Source organism: Pagrus pagrus (genome assembly GCF_965226575.1).
Source record: "Pagrus pagrus genome assembly, chromosome: 13".
Classification (NCBI taxonomy): Eukaryota; Metazoa; Chordata; class Actinopteri; order Spariformes; family Sparidae; genus Pagrus; species Pagrus pagrus.
Window position 1 is genome coordinate 16,409,812 of NC_140197.1, and position 12,125 is coordinate 16,421,936.

At 42.1% G+C, this 12,125-nt stretch overlaps 1 protein-coding gene across 9 annotated transcripts in view; it reads right to left on the reverse strand.

The window, feature by feature from the left end:
* Nucleotides 1–12,125, reverse strand: part of LOC311267304 (voltage-dependent T-type calcium channel subunit alpha-1I-like) — a 170,389-nt gene that overhangs the window by 15,618 nt on the left and 142,646 nt on the right. For 5 of the 9 annotated variants that reach the window (XM_084370309.1, XM_084370316.1, XM_084370317.1 and 2 more), the window contains 3 exons: nucleotides 9,578–10,033; nucleotides 4,933–5,082; nucleotides 577–714 (listed from right to left, as the gene is read on the reverse strand). In XM_084370309.1, the coding sequence (XP_084226435.1) occupies nucleotides 577–714; nucleotides 4,933–5,082; nucleotides 9,578–10,033 (744 nt within the window). The remainder of the gene's footprint in view (nucleotides 1–576; nucleotides 715–4,932; nucleotides 5,083–9,577; nucleotides 10,034–12,125) is intronic. The other 4 variants (XM_084370311.1, XM_084370310.1, XM_084370313.1 and 1 more) reach the window with 4 other exon arrangements.

Below are 12,125 nucleotides of genomic sequence, written 5' to 3' on the forward strand. Positions count from 1 at the left end.
ATCATTTCATTTATTCACCTTGATTTATTTAGTAAATAAACATATTTAACCGTACGTCGTTGTCTGTGCTTACTTGCTTTGATGTGGAGAATCGAGGAAACTGTATAAAGAAGTCACTAATTCAGCTATGAGACTAACTAAATTGATTTAAATTGATACAAGTTAACCTTGTTTAGTCGGATTTGATTAATTACCTCCGGATTATTCAAATAGACAAAACATCGGAGGTGGTGCCCCATTAACGAGTGTTTTATTAATCTTCAGTGATTAATACATTGCCTTTAATACAGTGTATCTCCTACACAGTGTAGGACCAAAGTCCGGGCAAAGCCAGCAGAAGAACATCTGTGGAAATTGCACATTATTATTACTGATCAAAGCTCGGACCCAACTTTCTTTACCAGTATAATCTGTGTCCAGATGGCTTCATACATCAGAGAGATTCCTGAGAAGAAGTTCATTGCCTACAACTGCTTCACTGTAATGTACCAGGTCTACACCGTGCCTTTATTCTGTGAGACTTTTCAAAAAATATCTTTTAATCTCCCTTTCCCACCTCGGTCTGCTCATACCCACCGTGCCCTCTCGCGCCAGCAGCTGGTAGGCAGTATGTTCGTCCAAGCTGAGGTCATCAGGCAGCGCAGGAGATGAGGACTTGTCTGAGAGTTGCTCCGACTTCAGCGACGCCTGCTCAATCTCTGCCATCCTGATCTGCTGCAAAAATGTACCGCTGTTATTCGTGTCTCAAAAATAGCAAGTGATTGGGAGTAGGAAACAGAAACACTCTTGGGTTCACAGCAATCACAACTTCAGTATCTTACATCTTTTTTGTACACAGAAATTGAATCTCTAAAGGAACAGCAACAATGTTTTTAAGGTGTCTCTCTTAGGCCGATATGAGCTGCACAGACAAGATAGGTAAAACCTCCGCCAAGTTTCGATATGCTTCACCAGATGTTGACAATTCAAAGTGCAAAGTCCAAAATGCCGTGGCACCTGTCTGTAAAGAGAGCAGGGTGAGAGATTTCAAGAAATAATAACAGTGTTTTGTCATCATCAGTCGAACAAATACTTCCCAGTGCCACAACAAAAGGTGACGAGAGAGGCTGAACAAGAGGCGAGAGGCAGATATCCAAGCAGTCGGTGTGTGTGTGCACCCACAGTGTCTGCATATATGTGTAAGCCAGAGCGAAAAGATGAGTGTTTTTTTTTTTTCCATCGGCGGCTCCAGAACCTTATAATTCTGCCCCTACAGCTAACTGAGTATGTTTTCAAACACAAGTGCACATTAACATGATGTTGCTGTGTGTATGGTAATCGTGTCTCTCACAGCCTTACAGCAATCCCGAAGAGACAACATTACCAAACACAGAATAATTGGAAAAGTGACAACGATTAGTCCAACCTATCTTCCTCATTTGTTCCAGCTAGGTCTGAAGGTAACTGCCCATTGGGCTGGTGAACTGGTTTTCAAAATAATCGCTGCACGAGCCCCCTTCGAGCTCAAGTTTCTCGGCTGACACTGTTCTTTATTCCTCCCCCCTCCAAGCACTTTTTGTGCACAATTTCAAAACATACTGCTGACAGTGAGCTGGAGTGGAATTTCAGGGTTCTGGGGGTGCTATGAAGCGCTCAAGCAGTGTTTCTGCTTGAGACGGAGCAATAAATAGCCAGAGAGAAGCATTTAAAATGGGTACTTGAAAAAGGCCAAGTGAAATCCAATGGAGTGACGCCTGTTAGCGATATATTAACATGTGCCCGTAGGTGAGAGAGAAAGAGAGGTTCATAGAGAAAGATTCATGGCTGATATGCAGCAGTAAATTACCATTGCCCAAGGTAAGAGAGAGAGGGAGAGAGAGAGAGAGAGTGGGATGAGGGTAGGCAGATTCACAGCAATGCAACTCATTAATTTACTACAAAGGAGCACTGTTGTTTTTCTGGTTCCTCATATGCATCAGCCCTCACTAATGCTGCCATGTAGCAATACCATATCTGCTGACTTCCTCCATGTCTCAGAGTTGGGCTGTAAACGATTTATCTGCAGGTAATGGAAACTACAGCCTTTTTCTCCTCCTGTATTCTTGGCTGTGTGTCCGGGGACAATGAAAAAAGGCACAAGAGGTACGGGAGGAGTTGCTACACCGTTGCTTCCAAGGTAACTGCAGATATATTAAAGATAGAGGCTAGAACCTATTGAAAGTGTCCACCGCAGCCTGAAAACGGCGAGGCAAGGCATTGTTTTATTCAGTGGTGCTGGGAGGCAATGAGAGGAGAAGGTAGTGTGACTGAGCAAGAAAATAAGCATGGCTTGTATCTCATGGCCACAAGTCATGACTAACCAGGACGTGGTGAGAATATGCAATATAATTTATGCTAAACTAGGGCTGCGGCTATGACATTTTAAAGCATATTAACTCAGTCCAGTCATCATCATGGGATATTTTTTCTGCCAAACATATTACATTTTTACATATATAGATCAACATCACTACTTGTCTATGTAAGAAAATTGATCTATGCTGTTACTTGGGAAAAAAAACAAGCAATATTACACGTAATCCAAGATGGCTACCTTTCAAAACCTGGGAGAAATGATGTCGTAAAAATGTTCACACACGCTTGAGAAGTACCTCTTTATTCTAACAACTGAATAAACGGCAGAGGCCTTCATTGCTCCACTGAACTGTTCTCTGCAGACTCAACTGCAGTCGGCCTCAAGCTGCGGCTGATCTCAAGTCCTTATTAGGCAGTTACTTGATGAATATTTCCACTGTCACACACACACACTGCACCCAGGAAGCCCGCTGTGCCTTCCCGTCCCCTTAAACGCAATAACATTGTACAGAACTCTCAGCTTGTGATACTTATTTGTCTGAAAATGGCACACAAACACACACACACACACACACACACACAAATGAGTCTGATGGTTAAAGACCGAGGCAAATTAAAGGAGAACAGTATGAGATCAGATACAGAAAATCAGAGTTAGATACAGTAGAAAGAAGAGGAGGAGTGGGGGCAGATGTGAAGAGGAAAGGATGTAAGAGAGGAGAGATTGATGGTTTGACAGCGTCTGCAGACAGGCAGAAAGCAGGACTGACAGGTGGGGAGGTGTAGAGCCCGGTTATTGCTTCTTCTGAGATGACCCGCTGCACTTTGCTGTTGTGACGGACAACACTGGCACATGACAGTATGCTTTGAGTGTTTTTATGCAGGGTCTCCGGTGTACAATATACCCCAAAATGTGAGCTCACAAGTAGTAAGTAGAGTGTTAGTGTGTGTGTGCATCGCATGCACATCAGGAATGATTGCTTGTGTGTCTGCATGCATGCAAAGGGCCTCATTAATCCACATTTTTGCACATATGGAAAGTTGATATCATCTTGTGTTCATATTCCGTTTAATTAATTCTCTATTATACTGTAACAAAATAGCATACACAGTTGTTGACAGGCGCTACAAAGCGTGAACTTCAACACCACTTTCCATTCAGACTGCTTTGTGTGATGAATGAAGCCCTGTGTGTATGCGTGTGTGTCCATGGAAGTACAGGCAAATGCATGTTCCTGTGTGTGCCCCTGCTGCAAATGTGCATGCACGCGATCCGGCCCCGAACATCATGGTTGTGTATGTGCGTGTGCCTGTGCGCATGAATGAATATGTCTCGTATGTGTGAGTTTGTTTTTCAAAACTAACTAAGTTTTGCTATTCACTGGTTTTGGGCCAGGGGAATCTCAAGTACACTGTGGACACTCTGTAATCAGTCTATATTTCAGACCAGCTGCCGTGTGGTCAACTGAACATCTGTCAAGCCAACGAATTGCAGACAGTGGGCAACCAGGACTGCAAAGGAAAATGTCTTTATCCAGAATATCACTAGATTTGTTGCTGGGCTCATTTTTTAAAAATAAAATTGCTAAAGGGGACATAAAAGTTGCCAGGTCTTACTAAATCGGCAACACTGGGGCTGTTTCTTTATAAATAGGTTTCCTATTCTAAAGTGGGAGTATTTTTAATACTAGTGAAACAATCTGGATGATTAATAGTGATTCTGACATGTCTGATGCATATGTGCCTCGAGGCTGGTCCAAGTCTAGGTAGAGACTTTCACTAACATATAGAGGACCAAAACTGCCAAAATTGAAAATAAATAAAGAAATAAAAAAGGTGACTCAATAAATACATTAATATGCCAATAAATGCACCCAAAATAATTAACTAATTTATACAATATGACATAAATGTGTCCTGTTTTAATTGCTTTTGTATTCATTTACCCTTTTCGTCACATTCTGGACAATGAATAGGAGTGGATTATGGCATGTTTGATACATATTGGCCTCCAGGTTGGTCCTGTAAAGCACAGTGGCTAGAGACTGTCTCAATAAATAAATTAATATGCCAATAAATGCACCCAAAAAAATATTTATATAAATGTAGGCATTCATTAATTTATAAATTAAATGTATATTTCTGTTTTTTGTATTTATTAACTTTTGTTCAAATTCAAATATCCCATTTTATTAAGTAATTTATTAATTATTTCATATTGTTTTCCCCTTGCATTTCTCTCCCTATTTGCTTCCTCAAACGTATCTATTTTTTTTAACTTCCCTTTTACATTTCTCTTTGCATTTCTGCTTCATCGCAAGTGAGGACGCTGCCATTCAAAGCGTGTCAAGTTAAATATGTATGCGTCCGTCCACTGTACGGTGAGATACTGTGGATAGCTGTGTCAAACGTTTTAAAAAATGGATGACTGAGGCTCTGTTTCTCTTAAAAATTTAAACTACAAGGATGAATTTAATATATCTGGGGTTATTGCACTCCTCCACTCCTCGTGTGTATATGTGTGTGTGTGTGTGTGTGTGTGTGTGTGTGTGCGTGCATTGCATGTATGCGGGCATCCACGTGTGTTCAGGGTGGTACCTCTTGCGGGTGGCCCTTGCAGTCTCTACAGACGGGCGGAGGAGAGGAGTAGTGGTGGAAGACAGAACCGGAGAGGTTGTCGATCATCAGCATCTCCCCCTCCAGTGTATCCTTGATCAGAAGAGAAACGCTGTCCAGCCACTGGCTCTCCTGGAACACATACACACGTACACACACGGACACATACACACGGGACGCAGGCGGGCAGACCAGTATTGCACGCAGGCGCAAACGTGTGCACATGCGAGACATGCGAGGACAGAGAACACGGAGGGAAACGCATACACCATTGTAAGGGTTAAAATATGCCAGTGCGCACACGCAGGTATGTTATTACACTTTCTTATGTACTCACACAGTCACATATGTCACCCACACACATGTACATTTCACACTACCAAACCTCCATTTCTATAATTCCACAAAACAAAAAAACTGTACGAAACTACTTCCTCTATGTCAGAGATCGTTTACAAATAAACCAGAACAAATCCCTCTCTCACACTCTGTCGGCCTTTAGGGCTGAACATTGCTCTCTTTTGGCAAAAGGCTCCTCAATAACATGAATGCAAACCCTCATTAGCCAAGTAACACATAATTTTACTATCAAAGCCTTGAGCACTGAGAACGGTGCAATTACATTTGATGTATCACCTCAATTAGGCTGTTCAATACCTTGTTGAAACAATTTAAGATTTAAGCGTTTGCTTTGTGCTCTGGGTATTATTAGGTTTAAAGCAATTTAGACTAAATCAGTCAGGGCTTTTTCTTCGACTTAAATGATCCCTCCTTGCTTGAATCTCATCTGCCAGATTGGTTTTCCCAGAAACCAATCTGGCAGAAAAAGGACGACTGCTGACAGAAAAAAGAAACTACTTTAAAAATGATTTCAGTGTTTCTTGGCAGGGCACTGTATTTCACAATGAACTAGGTGCATTGTTGCCTGTAGCACATTCATAACAGCCAAAATAACTGTATTACATCAGCAGATACATCCCAAAAGATACTGCGAAACAAGGTCACTCCTCTTCAATCCCCACACAGGCCTATTCTCATCAACACATTTCCACAACACCGCTTATAGGACTATACTTAGATCTGTTATGCAAACACACATTTCTGACTCACGCTGTTATATTACAATCACTCATGGCTCATGTTTTGAAAAATGAGGGGGCTAAGAATTCAAGAGACAGGTTACTGTACTCCCAGAAATATAAATACACCTAAATCATGCTGGTTTATGAAACAGCGTTGCAGTGCCACATTTTGGCACAAAGACAAACTGGCTGACTCTGCAATCCAGCTCTTTCTATACATGCATGTATAAAAAACACACGTCTCTCTCTCTCTCTCTCTCTCAGTGCCAAGATAGTCCATTCTGTGTAGGTGGAGAGCTTGATGTAAAAAAAAAATGTTTGATTGACTGTGGTGGCCTATGTGCTGGCCTCCATTAATAACTATATTAGTGGACAACAATAGGGCCCATCCACAGGGAATGGAAGTAGAGAGAGAGCGAGAGAGGAGAGAGCTGAAATTAATTACGGCGTCTATCTGACTGTCACTGGCTCAGCTATTATCTCTCCTCTCTTATTCCTTTACTTTACCACTGTGTGTGTTGACTTCCTACAGAGTCCCGTGTAGTGCCCATGGAATGTATCACTAGTGTGTCACCTGAGATATTATTATTATCATTCGAAGGGCTGGGTATTGGTACTCAATACCTTTTAAATAATGACTGAAGGTGTCAAAAATACTTAAAACGTATTCAATCCTTTCCCTTCTAGAAAAAAAAAACTATTTGTATGGTTTTGCTTGCGGCCAATCATGGCAAGCCTCCTTTGATTAAATGTGACATGTGATTGACCCACTAGCACAGCAGTTGAGCATGCTGTATTTGATGAAGTTGGCAGTTCAGTCCAAGATGCTCCCAAAACATTTGAAAGCATTGCTATGAAAAAACACAATTTCTTCTCCTCGAGAGGATATGCCACAACTAGGTACGTAAATATTTAATCATTAATTGAATAAACGCTGTTATTAGTTTGCCGGATTAAAAATGTCAACGTCATCTTGTTAGTCATTTCTAATTTAGAAAATAGTTTAAAAGGGCATTCTATGCTAGGGTTGTCACAATACTAGAATTTCTAACTTTAATACAATAGAGAGCTGTTTGTACTACCAAAGTTTGATTATGGACAGTTGTGGAATAACGACAAATGGGAGATCCACAATAAAATGAGGTCATTATTTTCTGTTATATACAGTAGTCTATCATTTAAGTAACTTTGTGTAACTGCTAATGTAGCCTACTCTGATTTTGCATCAAACATATCATCCATCATTCCAGGGTGTAAAACACTTTTCTAATGGAAAAAATGTCCAACGTAGTTCATACATTATTAATGATTAGCTGATAATCGATTGTTATGGTGGTGCTTAAAATGTGCATCCCTATCCACAACAGTCAGCTACTTCAGGTAACATACATGGTTACCAGGCTAAATTACTCTTTAAATGAAAAATTGCTTTGGGCACTCTAGCGGCCAGTTGTCTGTTACGGATTCCCTGCTAACTTTACCTTATTTAGCGACTCTATTGTAGCTGTCTTCTATAAGTATCGAAGAGAAGTATAAGAGGTATAAAATGAAGTTTTATTTTGGTATCAGTGTCACTATAAGAGTAATGGTATTGTTATTTTTTTTAAATGATACCCAGCCCTAATTTTATGGCACATTATAGAACACGAGGACGTGAGATGTACCTGCAATCTTTCTCAACCATCAAATCTCATCTGCTCTATCACTAACACTCTCTGAGTATACACAAATCAGTTTTGTGGGCGATTAAAGTAATTTGACACCATAAAACCCACATTTCTCTTTACCATGGATAATGACTCGTTTTGCAGGAGAAGCTGCTGGTAATATTATGACAATATGTGGAGATTCGCAAAACCTTAAAGCACCACAACACGAGATGTCACAATGTTTGGATTTCCACACATGAGCCTTTTTCAAATTGCACACACGCACACTCCAACCCCAGGACCTGTGCACTGAATAAATTGCATCGGTCTGCCAGATCCCTTATTGCATCACTTGAGAGACAGAGGAGAAAAGAGGGGGAGGTCGAGATAGAAAGAGAGCGAGGGGGAGGACGCTGCCAGTGTGTTCTCCCTGGTCTGCATTAAGTTCCTTTGTCAGCCAACACTGGGCTAAAAATGGCTCTGTGCAGCCAACTTTAGCTCCGCAAAGGTGAGACACTTCACGGCAGCTGATGAGTCATCTTTATGTGTATCTCTGCGTGGATATCTCAGACTATCATTAGCGATTTCATAATGGATGCTCTGCTGTGAGTAGAAAAGAGAGACCATCACGGATGTAGGCCGCGACATCTTCACTTCAAAAATGTAACCTGTGACTGTACGTCGGCAAACTCACATAGTCTCACATGAGTAATGAAAGGTAAACAAAGCTTTATTAAAAAAGGATTAACTGAGAAAAGTGTCCTAGCCTTTGACTCCAGCCCAGTGTTTTTACACTGAAATAAATTGGCTTCTTAACACAATTGTACTTGTGCATTTTTGCCATTCAGGTAAAGCTTAATGTCTATTTCTTCCTTTCCTTATATCTGCCTTTTCTTTATATTCCCTATTTTTGTGTGTCTATAAAAGAAATAAAGTACAAGTGAATTGTACAGAGAGATTGCTAAAAGTGACTTAGTGTAATCATGCAATGCGGCTGTCAGTCAATCCCACAAAAGAAAGGAATATAGCAATGATTCTCTGCTCTCTCCCTCTCACCACCATTCCACCAACATACGGAAATTACTGCCATATTGTTTACCTCTTTTGTATTCTTCCAGCTTGTGAACTGAATCTGTAATTTTCCCTACGTGAACTAATGCACTGATACTGTGTAAAGAGAAGCAAACTGACAGGCAGCCAGAGAAACAGAAACGAATTCGTAGAAGTAGGGATGTCTCCGTTATGTGATTTGCCCTGGATACTGATCAGAATTGTTTATAATGCAGGATCTGCAGAGACTGAATCTGATCCAGTAAAACAATAAGTGTGCTGTTCCAGATCCAGTAAATCCCTTTCCTTTACAGCGGTGCACTTTCGCACTCTCAGCAAACCTAAAACCCAAACTCTTTCTCAGCCAGGTCAAGCTTAGTTCAGCTCAATGCAGTCAAGTGAGTTGTTGTCTTCGATACCTTACTGTAGTCATTTCAGCAGAAACTGCTGGCCATTGTTGACGCCGCTCTTCAGTTTTCTCTACAATGTGCTACATTATGCAGTGGCTCCACTGTTTTATAGGAGTGCAGCGAAGCATTACAGCGGAGCTGCAGCTGGGTCACATCTGGGATAGAATTTAAAAATGAATCAGAAATGGATAAATATTAATGAGGATAGGATTTGTGATTAGCTGTAATGGATCCCTGATAAAAAAGAAATTCTGATCGTGCAGATCAAGGAGACATCCCTACTTGCAGACACAAACACACACGCACACTCCCACACACACTGACGCAAACACCGCACATACAAAACAGGCCTTTCACACACTACCGGGAAATAAATGTAAGAATACTCGCACTCTCTCTCTCACACACACACACTCACAGAAATACACACACTCACTTGTGCTGGTGAGTACAGGCTCCGGTTGGAGTCTCGGGAGTTGTACCCCCCTGGGTGCCCGGTGGCTGATGCATGGCGCATCTTCCTCACTCCTTCTCCCTTCTCTCCTCTGGTACCTCCTCGCTCCTTCCCCGCCGCTGTGCCTCCAGGCCCTGATCCAGCAGCGACTAGTCCTTTGTCCATTCTAGCACCCCCGCAGCCGGGGGCGCCCATGCAACAGAGGGTGCCCTGGGCCAGCTCCAGCTCAATTTCTGCATCCATCTCCGCCTCCTCTGCGGCCTCCTTGTTGGAGTCGTCCAGGTGCTTCATCAGCACGGCCACCACCACATTGATGAGCACGAACTGGGCGGTGAGCACGAAGGAGACAAAGTACATTGGCGAAATAAACTGAAGGCTCGGATTGCAGGCATAGTCCACATCGGTGCCGTGGTCCGGTGGGCACTCCCGCAATGTGTCCTGGTGTCACAGGGGCAGAAGGTGAGGAAAAATGCGGTCGGTTAGGAGTGGAGGAAGACTGGCAGTGTGGAAGAGACAAAACAGATCAGCTCTAAGGGTTACCACAGTTTTGGATAAAGCTCTGCAGCAAATACTTTGATTGTTTAAGTTTGTAACATTCAGTTCTTGGTGAGATGGGAGTTTTAGAGTCACAGAGGTGTCGATGTAATTTCCTGGGTATTTATTTGGCTATATTTTTGTGTTGTATTTGATTTTACTGTAGGAAACTGATACAAGTGTTATACATAACTTTGCTTAAAGGTCCCATATCATATAAAGTACGATCTCTATGTGTCTAGGTGCTATATAAATACCGTGAAAGTATCAAAACAGTCAAGCCGCAGAAAAAAATGCACTCGTATTTAGAGAACAGCCATTAGGATTTCCGTGAGGTTGTGATGTCACAACTGTACGAACACCAGCAGAGCTTATGCAGAACCACAGTGGGTGGTGCCTGCTCAGGTCTGTGACAACTGACCAATTAGAACAGACTGGGCTTTTCAGGATGGGTGCCTTACAAATACAGGCACCAAAAAAACGGAGCATGAGGGTGAACAGAGATGCTGCAGCGGACAGCGCAGACATGCGTTTTTGAACTATAAAGCATTTTCTAGTAGACGCCCAAAATGTAAGTAGGAACCCCAAAAATAAGCATATTATGGGACATATTCACAACAATGTAAAAATCCTTATTAATTTTAGGCAATAATAGAATGCATCTAGTTCATGTTAACAAGGCTCTTTGTATTCATGACAACTTGCATAATCATCAAACACTTAATTGTTTCCCTTCCATGCAAAACGACGGGAGGCGTTTTTTCTCTTCTCCAGCATTATTCTCGTGGTTTTCCACTCTGGTTAACATGCACTCAGTGGAGTTCAGTCAGAGCCGAACCAAAGTGACAAGTGTTTTCTGCAAGTACACATATCTCACCCAGGCTGTGACCACACATAACAATTTTAGCCCTCTGAGCTGAAGCTGGTCTTTTCTATCTAATTTGGCATGACATTTACACACTGTGCTCCTTCACACAACTTCTCCCTCTTCTGCCTTCACTCCCTTTTCCATCTTATTTCTTGCCATATTTTTGTTCCCAATCTCCATTTGCTCTCACGCATGCTTGTGCTGCTCTCCCTCCCCTTTTTTTCCCCATTTTTGCTGTAATTTTCCCTGAAGAGTGGAGAAAGCATAATAACTGGTCAGTCCTTTTAACCCCCTTTCCAATCCTCTCGTCCCCCCTCTTATTACAGTTCATTGGTGCCTCCTTTTCTCCCCCCTGCCCTCATTATTTCTTCTCTTCCCTGCATGGCTAATTACCACTCTGCCTCACCTGCTTCTTACTAAACCAAAGCAGATTTGCCTCTCTCATGGCAAAGGTGATAATTTGACAGCTAAAATGACAGCGATTTACTCAGAGAGGAAGCATCTGCGGCCCGCTGGTTTGCTTCATGGCCCGCTACCATCCACACTGCCTGTATCCAGTGTGTGTTTAATGGTCCACGCCCGACACGCTCCAGCTTAATCTCTATTCCCCCTGCAGCCTCGGTATGTGGAGGAGCAGCCATAGCTGCTGGTGGCATTAGATGTGTGTTCAGGTGAAATTGGTGTTTTGTGTGTGTGCAATGAGGCACAGTACCCCTCCTGCCCATCAATAAGGTAATCTGTGCCACCAGTGCTGAGCAAGCACATTTCCTTTTCATCTGTAAGCATCGCTAGAGTGGAAGTTAGGATGGATGAGAGTAATAGAGGAGGAATTTGTCTCTCACTCCTCACTGCTTTCTCTGAGTCTGTGATTCTGTTTTTCCTCCGTTTGAAACACAAATAAGTAAGCTGTGTGAAGTTTGTGTATGTCCTGTGCTCTGCAGTGTACGGCTCTGTACCAAGGTTATTATAGTTCACTAAAACTGCGCTAAAAACTAAAACTAGAAGTGAAAAAAATATTTGAGTCAAAGGTGCAATATGTTAAAATGGGTCACCTTTGCAAAATCTCATTCTCCAACCAAAAGGCAGCAGCATATCACTAGACTAACAACTAGCTGCCATCAGCTAGCA